General features: G+C 38.3%; 1 protein-coding gene and 1 pseudogene across 3 annotated transcripts; one reads left to right on the top strand and one right to left on the bottom strand.

Moving 5' to 3' along the window:
* The first annotated feature begins 3,972 nt into the window (after positions 1 to 3,972).
* Positions 3,973 to 13,862, top strand: LOC122670664 (kinase suppressor of Ras A-like). 3 transcript variants are annotated; one of them, XR_006334236.1, is made up of 14 exons: positions 3,976 to 4,761; positions 5,160 to 5,577; positions 5,756 to 6,422; positions 6,978 to 7,018; positions 7,382 to 7,450; positions 10,231 to 10,331; positions 10,498 to 10,576; positions 11,648 to 11,746; positions 11,928 to 11,996; positions 12,123 to 12,172; positions 12,290 to 12,371; positions 12,545 to 12,639; positions 13,241 to 13,411; positions 13,597 to 13,862. XR_006334236.1 is itself a non-coding variant. In XM_043867624.1 (13 exons), the coding sequence occupies exons 1-12, from the start codon at positions 4,334 to 4,336 to the stop codon at positions 12,589 to 12,591; spliced, it is 2,163 nt and encodes a 720-aa protein (XP_043723559.1). In that variant the 5' UTR covers positions 3,973 to 4,333; the 3' UTR covers positions 12,592 to 12,639; positions 13,241 to 13,381. The 3 variants fall into 3 exon arrangements, 2 of the variants coding, with proteins under 2 accessions (XP_043723559.1, XP_043723558.1); XM_043867624.1 differs by lacking the exon at positions 13,597 to 13,862 and having other exon boundaries at positions 3,973 to 4,761; positions 12,290 to 12,384; positions 13,241 to 13,381; XM_043867623.1 differs by having other exon boundaries at positions 13,241 to 13,862.
* Positions 13,863 to 14,481: 619 nt separating this feature from the next.
* LOC122671492 lies at positions 14,482 to 21,109 on the bottom strand (annotated as a pseudogene).
* Between the last annotated feature and the right edge of the window lie 221 nt (positions 21,110 to 21,330).

Raw genomic sequence — 21,330 nt, forward strand, 5'->3', positions numbered from 1 at the left:
CTTTCCCCTTTCAAGAAAGAAGAAAAAGATAGAGATAAAGATTACACTAGTGGTTTTTTTTTTTGCAGAAACGCCAAATTTTTACTCCGCTCCTACTTATCTTGGTTTTTTTATTTTTTATTTTTTTATTTTTTTATTTTTTTATGATCTTTCTTTTGGGCTAATTTTTCTCACTAACACTACCCAGACTAATTCAAACTTCCTTACTCAAATTTTTTTTCCCTACTCCCCCAAAACAAACTTTTACCTCTCTTTTGCTTCTGTTAAGTTAAAATTCTTAAACTACCATTTGATACTCTCCTACAGACCCTTTGCAGTAAATAAACTGGTTAGAATGAATTCTTCTCAATGGCACTTATTAAGAAGTTGGAACAAGCGTACATAAGATAAGTATAACAGAGTTTTTTTAAAGAAAATTTCTATTTTTTTATTTATTTATTTATTTTTTTTTAAAGAAGACATCAAAGAGCATATTCCAACATGCACCCCTCACGGCCTCACATAATGAGATGTGGAACCCATACTAACTCTCTCCTATACTGACTCATGTGAGCGCCATGTAAATGATACCATCATTCTCTACATTATCATTGATGTGGTGTGCAGATTCCTCCCCACACTCTGCTTGTGAGAACCCTCTCCCCATTTTTTTATAATTATCTTTCTCGTCATTGAATTTTAGAAGCTTCTGCTGAGCTATGGTTTCACAATTCTACTTCTTTCCATAAGTAGAGAGAGAGAGAGAGAGAGAGAGAGAGAGAGAGGATTGGGTTTCAAGTTTTGGCTATATTTGTTTGGAAAGGAAAAGACAATTTTCCTTGGCCATGGTGAATGAGAATCCAGTCACCACATGGCTTCAGATGCATGTAGGAGGGTAGCAGGAGGATATTTTAGGAAAGACACTAAAACCCTACAAGTATCACCTTGTCCTTGAACCGATAACCCATATTTCGGCTATTCTAGCCTCCTCCGTCCATCGGGACCAACAAGGGGTAGTACAGGGATATTTTGATATTCACCTATTGTCCATCGACTGAGCCTTTCGGCCTGATCTTAAGCCTGACTCACCCTCCGTGGACAAACCTTGCGGAAGAACCCTTAGGTTTTTGAGGCATTGGATTCTCACCAATGTTTGCGTTACTCAAGCCAGCATTCTCACTTCCGTTTCGTCCACACCTCCTCGGATGGGTGCTTCCCTCTAAGGCGGAACGCTCCCCTACCGATGTAGTTTTGCATCCTACAGCTTCGGCAGATCACTTAGCCACGTTCATCTTCGGCACAAGAGTCCTTGATCAGTGAGCTATTATGCACTCTTTCAAGGGTAGCGCGGCCCGCACCGAAATAGTGCTTTACCCCTACATGTCCAGAGAACAAGCTAGCTCTGGGTTCGAGTGGCATTTCACCCCTAACCACAACTCCTCTGCAGATTCTTCAACATCAATCGATTCAGACCTCCAAGTAATTTCACCCAAGCTTCATCCTGGTCATGGATATATCACCCAGGTTCGGGTCCATAAACAGTGACAATTGCCCTATGAAGACTCGCTTTCGCTACGGCTCCGGTGGGTTCGCTTAACCAAGCCACTGACTATGAGTCGCAGACTCATTCTTCAACAGGCACACGGTCAGAGCCCTAGTCTCCTCCCACTACTTAGGAACTTACGGTTTCATGTTCTATTTCACTCCCCGACGGGTGTTCTTTTCACCCTTCCCTCACAGTTTGAAAGGATATTTTAGGGAAGACACTAAAACCCTATAGGGTTTGTGAACCCTGGGATGGTGTGGTGAAGGAAAACTTTCTCTGGAGAAAATGGAAAAAAGAAATATTTTGCGTGAAAAGTAAATTTCTTAGTGTTTGTTCAATAAGAGAAAAAAAAAATTCTCGTCTTCACTTATAAAATTGATTTGAAATTATAGTTAATAAATTCAAATTCTGGAATAATTTGTACAAAAAAAATTGGCTTAATTAAATTTGTGAATCTAAAAGAAAAGACTAAAACTTGGCTAGAAAAGCAAAATATGGTTGAAAATAAAAGAAATCCTATTAAATTTATATAAAAAGATTAAAAACGATTAGATTTCGAGGATTTAGGACAAAAAAAAATCACTCTTTTGTTAAAATATCGATTAGGTTTAGTTAGACTGCAATTCTTATTCATTTTCTAAAGTATAGGGTGGTGTTTTCCTTGAGTTTGATTTTTTTTTTTTTTAAATTGATTTAAATTCTTTCTGAATTCTTGGTAAAGTATTTCTCCAAATTTTTAACTATGGGACTATCAAAATATTTTCTTACAAATATCATTACTTATTTATTGCAATAAAATTTATATTTTTAAAATTTCTTTCAATAATATATACCAGGCAAATACTTATGAAAAAAAATAATTATATTTTTAGAAATTCTTCTTTCTTATACAACTTTTTTCAGGAATTATTTAAAAAAAGAAAAAAAAGAAATTAGAGTAGTCGAGTAGATAATTTTGTCTTAGGCATATTGACTATGGTTTAACCGTTTTAGTGCACAGTATTGGATCGGGTATCAATCACCTGCAAAACTGATACGATACAAATATCCGAATAGATCGATCATATTGAACAAATTTACTTTTGAATTTCCTTTAAAAATGGGTTTTTTTTAACCATTTTACCCCTTATCTATACCACGTCACAGATACAATATCGGCACAGTATCTGGATCGGCTATCGATACCGATACCTCAAACTAGGGGTGTCAATGGGCTGGTTCGGGCCGGTTTCGATTTGGGCTTTTCGGTTTCGGTGTGACTTTTATAGAAACCGAAACCAAACCATTAAGAAATGTTCGGTTTCGGTGCGGTTTGGTTTTGTGTCGGTTTCGATTTATGATAACGGGTTGATATCGGTTTGGATTCGGTTTGGTACCGGTTTTATACAACTAGTAAGGTCCGGTTAGTGCTAATTTTTCTTCTCTTTCTCTTTTAAGTACATAAAATATTTCAAATACCATTCATCTTTGTATCCTATGTCCTATGGCCTATGGATACAATTGGTTGGATAATCACTAACAAAGGATATGAGATAAAGTGAGAAACTATCACAACACATTTAGGGGGCAATGGGGCATTAGGCATTTACTGATTTACTCATTTATCGGGTTAGGTCGGTTCGGTTTGGGTTCGGGCTAACGGTGCACCGTCGGGCTAGCTCAAACCAAACCAAACCGTTTGTCTCTCTGGATCCACAAATCGAATCCGAACCATTAAGAGTTCGGTCCGATGGGGTCCGGGCTGGTTCGGGCTGGTTCGAGTCGGTTTCATCGATTCGGGTTGGGTATTGACACCCCTACCTCAAACCTTGATATTGACAAAGAAATGATGAGGATAAGTCCACATAAATCCAAAAAGTTTGGAGAGGAAACCATCTCTATTCTCTAGTTCCAGAGTTCAATTCTTCACATGAAATGAGAGTGTTGAAGACTTTTCAGAATGGACAGAGAACGAATGGATAAGAAGAGAGAAGAAGATAAAAAAAATACCCTAAGTCCTTCAAGAAAAGGAGAGGAGCATATGCAATCTTTCCAGAGGAGGAAGTGACCTTGGCTTTGGGTCATTTCATTTCTTGTCACAGGAAAATCTGGAGAGAGTGGCTATGAATTGCAGTAAAAGAAGCAATAAAAAGGTTAATGATGCTTCTTCTCCTTTCAATCCCCATTCTCGTGGACAATACTGTAATTCCAAAGCAAGTTCAACGTGAAGAGCTTATGAATTCGTTAAATCCAGACCAACCATTACTAGTTTACTATTACTACTGGGTGACCCTTCTATAGGAAAGTGAAAAGGAGAGCGACAGACAGAGAGAGAGAGAGAGAGAGAGAGAGAGATGAGACCTCTGTGGGTGGAATTGTGACAAGCAAGTGCTCCCAATTATAAATGACTTCTGGTATCGAAAGTTACATTTTTAGTAGATTATCATGAGATACACAAGAGACGGGGAGAGAAAGGGAGAGAATAAGAAAAACAAACTCAGGACCAATCCTCTCCAAAAGGAGGGCGAAAGTCCTCTGTAAAGCACCAGAGGAAAGCCAAAGCATCAAGAAGAAAGAAGGGAAAGCAAAGAAAGAAATAAAAGATAAAAATAGTCATGTTCTCTGATAGCTGATATCTGAACCAATTCCTTTTCATCGACCAAAAACATCCACAGATGGACAGAGAGAAAGAAAGATAGTCAAAGAAGGAAGGGTACCCATTTGCCCATTCATGAATCTCTTTTGCATCTGGGTTTCCATCATCTTTTTCTCAGTAATTTCTCACTAGAAACCTGAAGAAAATCAATTGGGTATTGTTGACTTTCTCTAATGGACACCCCTCCAGCTGAAGAGCTGTTGAAGAAGATCCAAGAACTCGAAGCCGGCCATGCCCACCTCAAACAAGAGATGTCGAAGCTATTGCTCAGCAGTGGTGGCACCGGTACCGGCCCTGATGGTAAATCGGTGCACCGGCACCAGCGCTCGCATTCGGTATCGCCGGAGAGATCGAGAATGGGCGCTCTGAGGAGGAAAAATGGTGGTGGGCTGGAAGGACCCGCCGCCTCCTTGAGGAAGAGGTCATCGTCTTTCAGACATTCGTCTCCGTTGCAAAGGGAGAGCAGCAGCCGTGATTCGCCCAGTCCCAGACCAGCTGATCCTGCAGCCGTTAACTTAACGGATAAGCAGTACCTTAATATTTTGCACTCTCTGGGTCAGTCAGTTCACATATTTGACCTCAATGGCCGCATAATTTACTGGTGAGCTTTCTTCTCTCCTAATTCCGGTCTCTTTTTAGTTGTTACACCTTCCGTTACCTTTTTTTTGTGCTCTGCCCATATGCAAATATGCAAAGCTCTCTGAAATCTATCGGTGAAATGGTGGGCTTGGATTTTATTTCCTCTCTCTGCATGTCTGTGTTTGCTTCGTTTTCTGGGTTGTTGGTGGTTTTTGTAACAATTATAGTGGAATTTTAGATTAATGAGTGTATTTGGATTGAGTTTGATAATCTCCTGCGAGTATATCAATAGAAAGGCACCTTTCAAATTTCAGGCATTTCTGCTTAAATCCGTGGACTGATGATGCTCTCACTTCTTAATCTAGTATGAAGGTTCTTTCATTTTTATCTTTGACCATTTGGTAATGTTCCATGAAGCAGGAATCGAACGGCTGAACATCTTTATGGTTATTCTGCTTCAGAAGCCCTTGGTCAGGATGCTATTGAGCTCCTTACGGATGCCCGAGACTCTGAAGTAGCCAGTAATATAGTACACCGTATAACCATGGGGGAGAGTTGGACTGGCCAGTTCCCTCTGAAAAATAAATTAGGAGAGCGTTTTCTAGCCATTGTGACCAACACTCCACTTTATGACGATGATGGTACTTTGGTAGGAGTTATTTGTGTGTCAAATGATTCACGGCCCTTTCAAGAAATGCGGCAACCGTCCTCTATTATGAAGCAATTGGAAGCTGATTCTGGGTTTTCTTGGTCAAGAAGTAGTCCTACAACTACAAAACAAACTCTAGATTACCAGCAACCTCTGCAAGTTGCAATTGCTTCAAAAATATCAAATCTAGTGAGTTCTCCCCCCACCCCCCACCCCCCACCCCCGCTCTCACATTTTCCTTTCTTCCTAAAGGACTTCTAAATCTACTCTCCTAAGGTGCTTAATGCACCAAGAGCAAGATAATGGTTGTTTGTCATGTGATTATTTTTAGTGTAGCTTCTCTTGATTGTTAGAACTACTAAAACAGGCTTCTAAAGTGACCAACAAAGTCAAGTCAAGAATTCGGACTGGTGAGAACAGTATGGAGCGTGAAAGTGGGAGTGGAGATAGCCAGTATTCCGATCATGGTTTATCAGATACAGTTCTCTCTGACCATAGAGAGGATGCTACTTCCAGTGGAGCTAGCACACCTAGAGGAGATATACTTCCATCTCCCTTTGGTGTGTTTTCACAGGTTGCTGTGGATGAAAAATCCCCTGGAAGATCCTCGAGAGATTCTGGTGAGGGTGCGGGGAAGTCTGGGATCCAGAATATCATAACTGCAAAGGCAGAAGCATGGATTGGTAAAAAGGGGATATCTTGGCCTTGGAAGGGGAATGAGCAGGATGGACCGGAGGCGAGGACTACACGTATTGTCTGGCCCTGGGTGAATTATGATCAAGAAAATGACTTGGGCCATCCAAAGAAAACTGATTCAGGTGCAAAGCCAGAAAGCCCAGTTGGTGAAAATCACCGGCCCAATAATGAGGCTTCCGGGTCCTGGTCCTCCGCATTTAATGTTAACAGCACAAGTAGCGTGAGTAGCTGTGGAAGTACCAGCAGTAGTGCTGTTCATAAATTGGATATGGATGCCGATTGCTTCGATTATGAAATCTTGTGGGAGGACTTAACAATTGGAGAACTGGTTGGGCAAGGTAATCATTTTTTTTTTTGGTTTTTGTGAATTATATTTTTCTTTAACTTTTGGCAAAGCCATTACAACTTTACATTCCACTCAGACTGAGCTAGTTATAGATTTATAAGCTTTCTTCTGTTCGTCTTGGAATTTAATTTTGTACCTCTATTTTCACTTAACAACAGAATCCATTATTATCTCATGTTTTTCTATTATGCTTTCATCCATATAAAATTTCAGATAATGTTAGTGTTCTAGATCCAAGACAGTAGTATTCAATCATGTATTAGATTTTCCACTCCACAATCCATACTAGCTTGGTAAATATAGTTGAGGTAAAAGAATTCAAGGGCCTGATGAGTTATGAAAAATTTTGCCATATGGAATAATTGCTTTGGGGAGGGTGGGGGGAGCCATATACAAGTCTTTCCGTTTAATTCTGTCACTGTGATAGTTCCTTTTTTCCACCTAATATATCTACTGGTCTTGTTCCTAATTTGGCAATCTTGTGATGCTTCTCCATGCTTAGATGTTCTTTTGACATGAAATTTTTTGGCTTTTTATATTCTCACAGGTTCTTGTGGAACTGTATACCATGGCCTTTGGTATGGCTCGGTATGTTTTCTCCCCCTTTCTTTTCCCTTTTTAACCTCATTAATAGGATAGAAGCAACATGCTCTCTCCTTTAGCCCAGACTTAGATTTTTTGGAGGAGGTGATATCCAGTTTTGCCTTACTAGATCTGGCATCTTTCATGTTAATTTATAGTGCATGACATGCCCAGAACATTTCCAAAGTGCTAGTTGTGATGAATTAAGAAATTTGGAATTGTCTTCTTATATTACATTGTTTTGTAGGTTGGGATAATTTTATGTTTAAATCAATATCATATTCTAAATTAATGGCCAAATTAAGTGCAAAAAATTGTGGCTGATCTCACCATCTTTTTTTTTTTTGGTTTCCACCTTTTTGTTCTCAGGATGTCGCAGTCAAGGTGTTCTCCAAGGAAGAATATTCAGATGAAGTAATATTTTCCTTCAGACAAGAGGTTGTTTTGCTAGTTAAACTTGCCATTAATCATTCATATATTTTCTTTCAATTTTTATTCTACTGAAGCTGGTTTAGACCTCCATGCACTTTTTAGATGAATGTCTGATGCACTTGGAACCTAAATCTCATTCAATAAGAAAGTTCTTTCTTTCTTTGATTTTTCGTTTGATTGTTGAAAATGTTATATTCTTAAAAATGAGCATCCTTTTTTCATTAGTGAAAAATAGAAGGCATTCAGAATATCAGATCATGTTTATAGATGAATATACTAATCTGTATATAAAAACTATAATATTGATAATGTAGTCCTAGATAGACAAGGGGTCTACTAGGAGCCATGTAAAACTGGATCTGCTAAGCTACTGGTTTGGAGAGGCTGATTTGGGGAAATTTGTCAAGACTAGGGTTAGGATTGGGGAATTTGGGGTTGATTTTTATGTAGTAAAGCAGAGCAGGTGTAGGGGAGGCTAATAAACCAGATTTGGAATGATTTGGATAAGAAATTAAAAATCAGAAAATTAGTGTTTCAGATTTTAGGTTTTGAGGAAGAACATGAAGATTTTAGGGCTTTTAATGGAGGGTTTGATGCAAGGTTTGGATCGAATTTCCCAAAGGCTGAGAACAGCACTCGGCCAAGGTTGGGTGATGTTTGGGTGGTTGGAAATGGCTGAGTGGAAATCTAGGGTTTTGGGGTTGGAGAAGGTGGTGATTTTGGGGAAGGAGAAGGTGGTGATTTTTGGGGAAGGAAATGGGACAGAACTTAGGATCGAGTGGAAGGGTTGATATGAAGGAGCTGTGGCTGAGAGATGAAATGATTCTGATGGCTGGAAGTGATGGACAGAAGTTAAATCTTAAGAAAAAAATTGCAGAAAAACTGTAAACACTTACTGATTTGCAAAGAGTGCAAGACAGCAGCTTGAAGATGAGCTTGAACAAGACCTCCCAATCTGAACAGATGCAAAGAGTCAATCGGAGTCCACCGATTCCTTCACCTTGAGATCCACAAGGCTTTCTTGAAGTAACTCTCAAGGAACACTCACAAAGGGAGCATGGCAGCAGCCACAACAGCAAAAGCTGATTCAGTTTTTTAACAAATCAAAAGTGGGCAGCCTCCCCTAATTCTCTTAGCTATTAATAAGATGGCCATAGGCCCAAACCCTAATACAAGCTAAGTAGATCCTTAAGGACCAATAGCAATACAAGATCTTCTAAGGACCAATAAAAATAGAAAACATAACTTAAACTAAACCAAAGGTTGAACCAGTTTGGTTCAACTTAAAACATAAAAAAAAACATTTAGCTAAAAAACTATGGAAAACAGAAAATAAACTAAGATTAAAAATAACTAAGGCCTAATCTTAGGGCTGTTTTATATTTGCGGATGCTTGGATCTGCATCAATTGATCATGGATCCTTCCATTTGTTCTCAATTATCCCTAACTTGGCAGACGGAATACTTACTCAGGTTCCCCATTCACCATAGAATCTGGCTCCCATCAATGACCAACTTTTAAATGGACCCTCTGCTGTAGGGTAACGTAGACCAAATTAAACCCAGATTCATATTTTTGTTTCTCTTTGCAAGGTTTCTGAATACCTCTTAAGTGGTAATTATGTATCAACCATCCCATTTAGATAATTAGATACAAATGAAGTTTTAGTTTTTGCTACCTTCGTCCATCTCTGTTTGACTTGAGCTTACTACCCCGATTACTGTAAATGCATAGGGATCTGGAGAGATAGAGTGGAAGTCATCTCGCCACAGACACTGTAAAGGCTCTGTCCACTGGCCATGGTATTTCTGCCATGTGGCTGTAAAGCTGGCACTGGAGCTTTGTGGTTCCATTGCTCACATCAGCCTCTATGTCATATACCAAGTTCAGCAAAGTGCATATAAATGTGCAGAGAAATAAAGCTTCAGTTGAAGGTTGAAAAGTCAATCTTTTCTTGGAAAACATTTGGAACATTGAAACTAAGTGAAAAATGCCAATACATGGGGGTTGAAATATTGGTTTGGCTCTGAAAATTGATATATAGGCTAAGCTAGACCATAAGCTATCTTATCCGACAGTCAGAGTGGCCAAATAGCAGCAGTCCACAAGGCAGGAAAACCATGGCCCGTGGATTTATCAAAAAAAAAAAAAAAAGAAGAGAAAAAACAAATTCCATGGAAAGAGACTGTATACGAGGGTCATGGAGTGATTTTTTTTCCTTGATTAAATGAGATGTAATTGCTAGAAGACCTAATTATTAATTTTCTGCAATTATATTAAAACCTGGCAAAAGATAATTTAAAACTGATCCATTTTTTTAAAAGTAAAATGCTACTAAATATTAAGAAAATATATTGCACTAAGATTCTTTAACGAAACCTTCATAAGGGTCTTTATTGAAGTTGAAAACATGAATTTATTTGTTCAATTTGTGCCACATTATCAATTTTGTTGTGATTGTTGGAATATCTTCTCCCATCTGGCAATATGAAATTCTTCATAAAATGCATTATGATTCTGTTAGGTGATGAGATCATAATGTTGGCATATTAAGGGCACTATGGTTTCTTGCATGCATTTGTTTGTTTTTCCTCCTTGTTTAATGGTGTCTGTGAATGAATAGTTTCTTGAGGATATTGAACTATATTTCCATTAAGGTTTACTGGCCCTGATTGAAATTATGTTATCTTCATTGAAAGTATTCATGTGGTCTTCTTTTCTTTTGATCTTATTATAAAATGTGGGCTTGAGAATTTGTTCTGAAGATTAATTTTCATCAATGAAGGTATCACTTATGAAGAGGCTCCGACATCCAAATGTACTACTCTTTATGGGTGCAGTTACTTCACCTCAACGTCTTTGCATAGTTACCGAGTTTCTCCCACGGTACATTCTCCTCTCCCTTCGAAAATTTAGATAGGGAGCAATCTGATCCATGATTCCTATGTTACGCTTGTGTTACATAACTCTTCTAAAATTATCATTTCAGTGTATTTTAGATCCTCTTTAACTTATTGTACATTATGGCTTACGTATTGTAATTTTAATGCAGTGGAAGTTTGTTTCGGTTGCTTCAGAGGAACACAACTAAACTGAACTGGAGACGGCGTGTTCACATGGCATTGGATATTGTGAGTATTATTGTCTACGATTTGCATAAATAATAATTTCACCGAGATGAAAGGGTAATAGTATGCATGTTTTAACAATACTTCAATTATGGTATGTTAGGACTGCACTTGTGAGATCTTATGCTAGTTGTATATGTTTTATTTATTCATTGTCTGTAATTCTTCTATCATCCATCTTTATTTATATAGGATAAAAGGTAGTACAATGTTCATGTGGCTAGGCTGGGGCAGTGGTAGCCTCGACAATGTGCCCAATATGACACAGGATAGCCCCTTGGATCAGCTGAATGTCAAATTTGTGGTCCAGTCAGTTGTTTAACTGCTTTTACCTTTACTTTTCAACCGTTTTTTGAAGCATTATTTGGCCACATGGAAAATTCTGTTGGGTCTGAAATTTGACTCATGGATCGAGAAGATTTAGACCTACCTGTGCTCAAAATTTTGGTGCTAGGCTTGCTTCCAAAAGGCAGTTCTAAGCTGCACAATGGTCAAGGCAGAACATTTTGGTGCTACATGCTAGGCATGTGTTTATGGCTTTATGTATCTATTTTTGTTTCCTACATTATTAATTTTTTTTTGGTAATGTCCTACATTTATTACTGATTCATCTTATATTAATGTTCTACAAATATGATTAAATCATACTGTACCATACCTGAAATTTTATGTCCAATGTACAAGTATTTGACTCTAATACACACCACACACAAGAAATGGTAGGAAACATTCTTCTCATCAGTTGCATTTACGCGATCATGTTTTTGTTCTTTTAGATTTCAGAATAACCTTCTGCAATTTTATGGTTATAATAAATAGGTCAGAAAATGGTCTCCCATAATGCATGATCCTCATCCATTAGATTTCTTTAGTACAAGAGTGGCACTTACAAGATTAATTATAGTTGCTGCTACCCCATAAATCTTTCTATGGTGCCATGAAGATTTGGTTGTAGATTGTTCTTGGTACTGATTAGTCTATAAAATTTTTTCAAGGGCCTTAATTCTCTTTTCACTTGAATTTCTGTCTTACACTCTTGATAATGCCTGATTTCTCGACTAATCTGTTTTACAGGCACGAGGCATGAATTATCTGCATCACTGCAACCCACCTATCGTCCATCGAGATTTGAAGTCGTCAAATCTTCTAGTTGATAGGAATTGGACAGTGAAGGTAATATTTTATTTCCATAATAATGTTGTCCATTAATGACTTTTTCTTCTCTTTAGCCTCTATTTTCTCTTTAAGATCGTCCAATCTCAACCATCCCACCCCCTCCCTTCTCTTTCCTGGCAATGGGAAATTTAATTTAGTCAAGAGATATAAATCAACATTTCTGTCCTCTTGCTATTAGGTTGGTGACTTTGGTCTCTCACGTCTTAAACGTGAAGCTTACCTGACAACTAAGACTGGGAAAGGAACGGTATATAACATCAAACTGTTGGCGCTCATCTTTCATAGTTCTTTCCTTTTCATGGTCAAAATATTCTGAAGTGGGGCTTTATAACCAGAAGTTCTTATCCAACTATCTATTTTTTTGTTTTTGTAGCCACAATGGATGGCCCCAGAGGTTCTTCGTAATGAGCCTTCAGATGAGAAGTAGGTCCAAATCTTTATGTAACTTTGTTACTGGTATTTGATTCTTTTGGTTTGGGATTTCATTCTCAGATTTCTAAACTCAAAGATAACTCATTTTTTCCACATGAAATCTTTAAGGTCTGACGTGTACAGCTTTGGGGTGATATTATGGGAGCTGGTCACTGAGAAGATCCCCTGGGATAATCTCAACTCAATGCAGGTATTCTTATTATGTATTCGTACCAGCATAACTTCATTTTTGTTGACATGTTTTTTACTATCCCATCTGAATACTTGTTTGGATGGAAAGCAAAGAAAAGAAATATCCTTTTAGACCATCGCATGCTTTAGCATAGAATATGTTCTCTAATATTTCTCGTCTTATTTCTGCAGGTAATTGGAGCTGTCGGGTTCATGAATCAACGGCTAGAGATCCCTAAAGACTTGGATCCACAGTGGACATCTATAATCGAGAACTGCTGGCATAGGTGCATGTCTTATCCTGCTTTTTAACAAGTCTTTTGTTCTAAATATTTTATTTATAGTATTTTCTCCATACCAACCAGGACTGAACTCAGGTTATGAATGCTCATCGGTCATCCCAGGCTTTATTGTCCTCTGTAAAGCAGATGTTTAACTTCCCCCAGTCACACACACAATGCAGGGTATCAAAATTTATGATGCCTTCCATACTTGAGGTTTAGGTAGTTATGACTTGTGAGGAATTAAATCGGGTTTGGGGACTGGATTGAACACCACTGATTCTGAATCTGGGCTCTGATCCTGAGACAGATCAGCCAATCTAGCGTGATCCTGGCCGATATTCCGCATAACTGATCCCGAGACATCTCGGCCAATATGCCTGAGATCTGGATATTTAAAACCGTGGGTAGTTCTGTGTCTACTCAGTAGTTGGGATGTTCAGATCTAAGTTGTGTGTGTAATGAGAAACCTACATTTAATTATTTACAGTAGTGGCAGCGTTATTGTTCTTTACTATGTATTTTGGTATGAAGTATGTATTACATTCACTAATATCCCAATTTCAAGCTAGGTCTATGCGTGTTGACTTTCAATTGTACAAAACAGTGATCCACAGTGTCGACCCACATTCCAGGAGCTGCTGGAAAGGCTTAAAGGTCTGCAGAGACAGTATTCCATTCAATCCCAGGTGAATCGTGCAACCCCTGGAGATGCCACCACATAAAAAGTGCTATAAATTTGAAAGCCCCAGCGATTGGAAGGCTGCATTATCACAAGTTAATGAGTTATGGTACATCATCCATGCTTTTGCTTTTGTTTTCGGCATCTCCAGCAGAAGCGTCGGTTGTAAGTATAAATCCATCATTGGTTATGGATTGCTTCCACAACTTCAAGAACAGTCAAGGTGTCTTGCAGGTAAGCCCCTGCGGCTGAAAGTGTATATTCTGTTTTTCAACCCCTAGGTGGTTGGTTTGAGCCTGGTTAACCATCAACCCTGGAAAAAGTAACGAAGGGAGGGGAGAATATGGTTGGAAGATGTGTGTAGATCATTGGATGAGCAGGCATAGCTTTGATGGCAGCGATTACTGTTGATTTGAAAAATCATGCCAACAGGCGGAGAGGCAAGTGTTCATAATCCAATTCATGTTGTTTTGTTTCTGATTGTTAACCATTTGTAATTCGTCTGGAAATTGTTGAACATACCATTTATAATGTTGCTTCCAGGTTCTCTCCAACTTTTTTTGGGTGTGTGTGGAAGTGGAATCATTTCTATGCATTGGCAAGTGTATAAATATGGTGAAGAATATAATCCATTGATCTAACTGGTCCTGAGGACCCCTCCAACCCCTTGGGTCGCCTAGATACCCTAATAACTATGAAATTATCCCAAGTATTTGAAATGGTTAGCCTTGCAGGCAGCCACTACATCTTGTGCCCTAGGATGTTTGTCCTGCCCGGCTGATTGGGATCTAACTTGACAAGAATCAGCCTGCATGAGTCGATAGGCAACTTGTGCAAAATCACAGGAAGCAGTCCAGGTTTCTAACCAGTGGATGAAATCCACACAAGAGCTTGAAATGTTAGCTAATTGTTTGAATGATAGAAAGACATACCAGTGTAACACTGTTCCATAATCACATAATGACATTAGAAGCTTTCAAACCTTTAATTTCCTCGAGATAGCCAACAAAACTATGTTACAGTTATTTGGGCCACAGTTAATTTTACGGTCTCTGATGTCTTGCTGGGTATTGTTCATCTTAAAAGTATGGGAGACGATGGAGCAAAAAAGTTAAAACTTACAATGTCAAATATGTGATTAAAATCTATCTTCTGGGTAAGGCAAATGTGAAAAACGGCCGCCCAACTTTGAAGGATCAAGCAGGGTTTCTTCAATGATTCTAATTAATTCAACTTAAACTGTCTGCAAAATTGCCGTCAGCCAACATCTACAGCCATTGTGAGCACAATTAACAGTAGCAAATGACCGACTATGTTGGCTACAATTCATAATCCATACCACTCAGCATTGGGGGGTTGGGGGGGGGGCACGCTGCTTCACAGGTATATCTGTCTGCTAGCTTCTTAGTGAAGAAGGTAACGGATGGCAGCAACAGCATCACCTTTGTGCTCTCGTAATGTTCTCTCAGCTACCTTCTTGTCCAACTATTCCAATGAAGGAAGAAGATGAGCATCTGATCACTAGTCAATAGGGATAATCACATGTTAGGATAAAGAGGAGGAAAGAGATCTAACCTCTAGCTCATTCGCAATAATGTCTACATCTGCAGCATTGATCTTAACAGCAGCCAATTCCTTCTCCCTGTGAGGAATCAGTAGAAGTATGGCTTTTTTGGTGAAAAGCAAAACTTCACTAAAACTACTGGAAAAGAAATTTAGCTGCATTGTCTGTGGTGCATGCATTCAACTTCTTATTCCTAGCTTTAATGGCTTAATTGCGGGCTATACTAATTACTGATCTATCCATTTTTTTAATACGCATAAAGTTAATATCTTTAAAAGTGGAATGCAAATCAAAGAGTGTGGCAAAAAGCTCCCATGGCCTAGGGTTGTCCTCTGGTTCTGTTAGCCATCTCACCATTTCTGCAGAATTGGTCCAAATCTCTAAGTTCTCAACCAAATGATAAGTTGTTAAAGGTATAGAAACAGTCCCAACCCCGACCTACAAGAAAGGGGGATTTTTTTTAAAATCTCTAAGTGGTTACTTGCACAACACTCGTCCTACAGTAGCTTGAGCAAAAAATAATTCATTCATCAAAGTCACTGAAGTTCACTTTTTGAGATTTGGCAAAATAAAGATTGTCTCTGATTATGTCAAACAAGAAGAATGTACAAAACATAAATCATTATCCAAAATTAAAATTAAAAAATGAAAAACCATTATCCCGCCCCCCCCCCCCCCAAAAAAAATGTAAGAAAAGGATTCTATTGATAAAACTATTGATGAATCAATGAACATACTAATCCATTCTTGATGACAAGTAAAGGTAAATTATATCCTTTTTTAGGTATCTAACACACTAAGAGCCCCTCCCTCCCTCCTGGGGGTTTCAGGCATTTACTGACCTCCCATGTCAAGCATATTTCGGTAAACGCTATGAAGAGCTAATACATTTATTAAAATACCATACAATAAACCACCATGTATTTCTGGTGACAGATACACTAAACAAATCTGTTAAATACACACTTAATTCAACAATACTTTGCAATATCAAATGTAATTCAAGAAATTGAAAGTTCATGTTACAGAGGGATAAATAGTTTTTTGAAGATCACATCTCCTCCACTATGGATAAGGTTGCTCATCTGACCTGGGGAAGGGTGGCACTAGCAATCATGTCCAGCAAGTCTTAGTCAACTGAATCATCCATTTCTAAGGGGCTTTGATTTGACTTTGGTGGTCATTTCCTCCTCTAAAATAAAGTTTTATCAATTTCAAATAATTTTGATCAAATGTATTTAGTCTATTGACTTTTGTCATAGAAATTAAAATTAGAAGGAACTCTGTAGAATTTTCTCATAAGAATCTATGAGTAGTGCCATCAACCACTCCTCTTATAAAAGTAAAGGGAAGTTTTTTCATTTAATTCGTTAGATTCTTTGTTTAGAAGAAGTCTTCCCATGTGCCTCCGACCATCGTTAGATACTAAGTATGTTCTTTGAAAAGCTTGAATGAAAAAGCATTTCTTGAGGGAATGTAATAAGTATTTTCTTCGAAAAGCTTGAATGAAAAAGCATTTCTTCAAGGGAATTAAAGCTGCATTCATGCATAACCTCTGCACCTTCTTCTTTGAATTCCTCTTCAATCTACCTCACCCACCACAATAATTGAAACTAAGACTAGGTATGGCCCACCCCATGAAGTAATTCAGGCCTGAATTTCACTACCCGTGAGATCAGGCCTTTGTCTGAAACCTATCCAACAAGTTAGCCAATCCTGCGGCTGCAGTGTAAGGAGATATTCCCAGGTGAGCACCAGAAATGCTTAAGCACACATGTAACTTCATAGAGACCCACCCTCTTTTGAAGGTCAAACAACAATTCGACAGTGATACATCAGCCTCAACTAAGAATAGGATACTAATAATCCTCTTCATAAATAGATGCCCTTGAAATTCCCTGGCTTAGGTAACCCATCGACTAAGGAATCTAATGAATAAACATCATTGGAATGCTATGTTCAAGAAGGATCTGATGTCACGAATATCTCTACTTCTACTTGGGAAAAAATGAGACAAATTTTGGATTTTGCCCTTAGCCCTAAAATAAAAGAACCAGGATTAAACAGTATCCTAAACTCAATGAATCAAACAATCCGAAGCGCACCACATGAGACATTGTATTCCACAAATGCAAGCAGATCCCATGGATAGGGAAACCCACATAAACCCTTCAAGAAGTCCAACAGATATACACGAAGGAAGTAGAGCTAAAATTTGGGGAAACAGAACCAGAAACCAGAATAGAGCTTGATAGGGAGAAACCTGAGATCTCTAAAACGAGGGTTCAGTAGGAGATGATATTCTGATTGAATGAAGGTTCAGGGGGATGAATCATAGGAAGTGATGGTTGAGCATCCAACCTTCTTGATCCCTGAAATTGGCACCTGAATTGGACCAAACCAAATATTTGTCAGGCTATTGTTCTCTTATTCTCTTGAATTCATAGAGTAAGACATCGATTTCTCAATAAGATAAAAAAGAAACCAACTCTGGACCGGTGCAATAGGCCTGGGATAGAAGATGGTAGATGGGGAACAAAATATTTAGATGAAACAGAGGTGGATTGAGGGAGATATGAGATGAAGTGGACTGAAACTGGATTGTAAAACAGGGAATCACACAAGAATAAATTATGTTCAGTCCTCATCGAGTTGGGCTGCCTCCTTTGCCAGCATCAACCACCCACTAAATCAATACCATGTGAAGATTCTTTACAACAACCTAAGTGAAAGAGATTAATAAATACTTAATCAATACACACAAAGGTAATGGAATACAACAGCCAAGAAAGCTGGCATACCACATGAAAACTGAATTCCATAGAAAAGCCTATACTCTAGAAGCACAAAATTGATCCTAACAAACCCAAACAGTGATCACTGGACAATAGCTTCCTAGTGGAACATTAATGCCATCCTAATGAGTTGTCTTGAACAAAACCCTATGAATTGAGAGATGTCCTCTGTAAAGATCAATTTTGTAATCCTATATATCCCTGGAGTTGGATATTCTGACTATCGCAGCTCAAATCATAAATTCTAAGAACTGCTAATCAACAACTCATCTATCTGTACAAATGTTAAGAATCATAACTCAAGGTAGCTTCTTTAAATCATAGAACATTCAAACATAAGAACTGCTAACCAATAATATAACAACTGGAAATACATTTTCAGTAGTCATTTAATATTAAATAAACATGTCGGCATCTTTCTAGTATGACCTAAGAATACAAACCTCATTCTCATTGCGTTCCAATCAGCTTCAGCAGATGCAGCAATCGATGCCATAGCCTGGACATTGCCATAAATAGAGAAAATTGCAATTCCAATTAGTATGGAGGTTAAAATGAATTCTTTAACAGTTACAGGACCACCACATGATTCATCCAAACTCATTAATAATCAAGCGTGGGAATCACAAAAATTTTCATGACAACCTTCACAAGAGAATAGAAAATTGGAAATTTTGTAGAACTTATAAGGTACTCACGGAATAATTCAGTAGCATGAAATAAAAAACCCGTTTCGAGTTTCAACAGGCATCACTAAAAGAGAATACCAAATATTGAAATAAAATTGATATTTAGGACTATAATCAGAAAGAGCCAGAGCTCATACCAACTAGAAAAAAGCCCGATAAGATTAATACTTTTTTATGATAAAACCCATCAAGAACATGGATACAGATGGAAACCTAGAACTCCAAAACCAATATTGGGAAAAATTACAAACAAAACGGAATACCATAGTTGTGGGCTCGGTTCAAAAACTATTGAACAAGATCTTCCACATGTACAGAATACCAGCATTTTATATATCTTTCTTTCATTGTACTCAGTCTTTATTTGTTAGATTCTTTCATTCCTGTAAATATTAATTTCCTTGTAATAAGATTCTGATTTGCTTTCTTTACAGAGAAAATCTCCTTCTTCTTTTGTATATAACACCTTCATTAGCAATGAAGTAATTATTCAACTCCGATCACAAAGCCGCATTTCTAACATGGTATCAGAGCAATAGAGATCCCCTTCCTTCTGATTTTCTCTCTTTACTGAGAAATCTTCTCATTCTCTTTTGTATATAACACCTTCATTAGCAATGAAATACTTATTCCGGTCACAAAGCAGCATTTCTTACCCCAAAAAAAAAAAAAAAAACAATGTTACCTTAGTAACCTACTCCGGTTATTATTATTATTATTATTTTGAATCAGTGAAAGAAATTGAGGCTATAGATATGAAGAAATTAACATGGGTTTTGCTTGGATTAAGGACCCGAGTTCTGTGATTGGAGTCTTGTGTTTGTTCTAGTCGTTCAACATGCAAAATTAACAATAGGGAAAGGGAAACGGGTTTGGAGATAGAACCTCTTGGACTCTAGTAGAGTCGAGTTGACGATCTTCAACACGGTCGGTGAGTTTGTCGAGGGTTTGCTCTGTTGCTGCATATCCTTTGAATCAACCACTCTCTCGATCCCTTCGTCCCCAGGCTCCATTTTTGTTGGTGGAACTAGTGACAACCCATCTCTTCTCAGTTCTTACTTCTTAGTCGTCAGGTCTCTCCACCGAGAAGTGTTGAAGAACAGAGGCCAAACTACCAGAGGGAGGGGTAACAGCGTATCGCACCCACAGTGAATTTAGTTCGTCTCCAGGGAGTCCTGCACGGGGGTTTTAGAAGTCGAAAGAGAGAATTTCTCTCGGTTCCTAAACTTTCTTGGAATGCATTCCAAGAAACGTAATCTTAGGCTGTGTTTGGTATGCATTCTTGGAATGCATTCTAGGTCGATTTCACGATCTAGGACAATAAAAACAACTATTATTATCGAGAATGCAAAATCGACCCAGAATATGTTCCAAGAATATATACCAAACACAACTTTAATTTCAAAAAGTTCATCGTACATTCCAAACGCTTTCATAGTATAATTGTATAGTTCATTCTCTTTAACAGTTAAACCACGATTTAGAGATAAGATCTTCAAGGAATGGGTTTTTGTTTTGGGTCCATGAACCCCGAATCCCCCCCACCCTCGGTGTGAGGGAGGAAGGGGAGAATTTATTTATACTTAACATGTTGTACTCATGGAAGGAGATAGACACATCCCTTGAATCCATGGATCAATAGTTGTACATGTTACCGACTGTGCCCACTTTGCCAAGGAGTCAACGAAGCTATAAATCTCCCCTTGGAATATAAGAAAACATACATGTATCAAACAAAGAAGCCAAATGTTGGATATCTTCCAAGATGCTTCGAAGCTTTCAATGGCGAAGATGTGATCTCATTTGTTAGATAAGTGATTACACCTTTATGATCCGATTCCACCATTATCTTCCTGTAATCTTCAGAGATTTCTTCCAAAAGTGCAGCCCAAATGTTGGTTGAGGAGATGAGATGACACATACATTATATAAATAGTAAGTCTAGATGATTAAGATTATGGGTGGAAGACTAAGGCTGTGTTTGGTATGATTTTTTGTAATGCATTATCGACCTATACTGCATTCTAAGAATGCATACCTAACTGTGTTTTCTGTGGTTCTTGTGATGAATCGATTTGGCATCTATTCCTATCATGTGATTGAACTAAGTGTATCTGGGCATTTGGCCCTCTCGGATTGAGAACCGAGCATCTATCTAGCCCTTCATTGGCACATATGTGTGCTTCTCTCCTTGCTCACAAAGCTTTGATAAATAATCTTTAACTTGGTTTTTTTTTTAGTTTTTATTATTACTTACTATTTCATTTGGTCCATAAGGAACAAAGTTGTTAAGGGATTGGCCAAGGCCAATCCCATGCTGGTTTTAAGAGATGTTACTCGATGGCTTGATGATTTACGTATTCAACCCCCATCCCTTTCTATACATACATCTTCACCCTGCTTCCTTCCTTTTTCTTTTGTGGCTTGTTTAAGCTTACTCATAGCTACCGCGTGTTAGTGAGTACTGCACGGACACCCAATTGAGTAGGTCCATAACAGTCGGAATCATTCAACATGCAAAATTAACAACACAGAAAGGGAAAAGGGGGTGGACATAGATTCTCTTGGACCCCAGTAGAGTCGAGTTGACAATCCTCAATACGGTCGATGAGTTTATTGAGAGCTTTGCTCTGTTGTCACATATCCTTTGAAACAACAGCTCTCTCGATCCTTTCATCCCCAAGCTCCATTGTTGTTGGTGGAACTATATTCTATCGACAGTTGACAGCCCCTCTCTTCTCAGTTCTTACTTTTTAGTCACCGAGAAATGTTGAACAAAGGCCAAAATGCAGAGGGAGGGGTAAAGGCATATCATACCCGCACGGGGTAAGGTTGCTCCATTGTGACTTAGTGGTCGCAGTTTATGAGTCGGAAAACAACCTCTTTGTAAGGGGGATTAAGACTGTCTATATTATGACCATCCTTAGACCTGCAGTGACGGGAGCCTCATGCACTAGGTATGCTCTT

This window comes from Telopea speciosissima, chromosome 8 (assembly GCF_018873765.1).
Source record: "Telopea speciosissima isolate NSW1024214 ecotype Mountain lineage chromosome 8, Tspe_v1, whole genome shotgun sequence".
NCBI classification, from domain to species: Eukaryota; Viridiplantae; Streptophyta; class Magnoliopsida; order Proteales; family Proteaceae; genus Telopea; species Telopea speciosissima.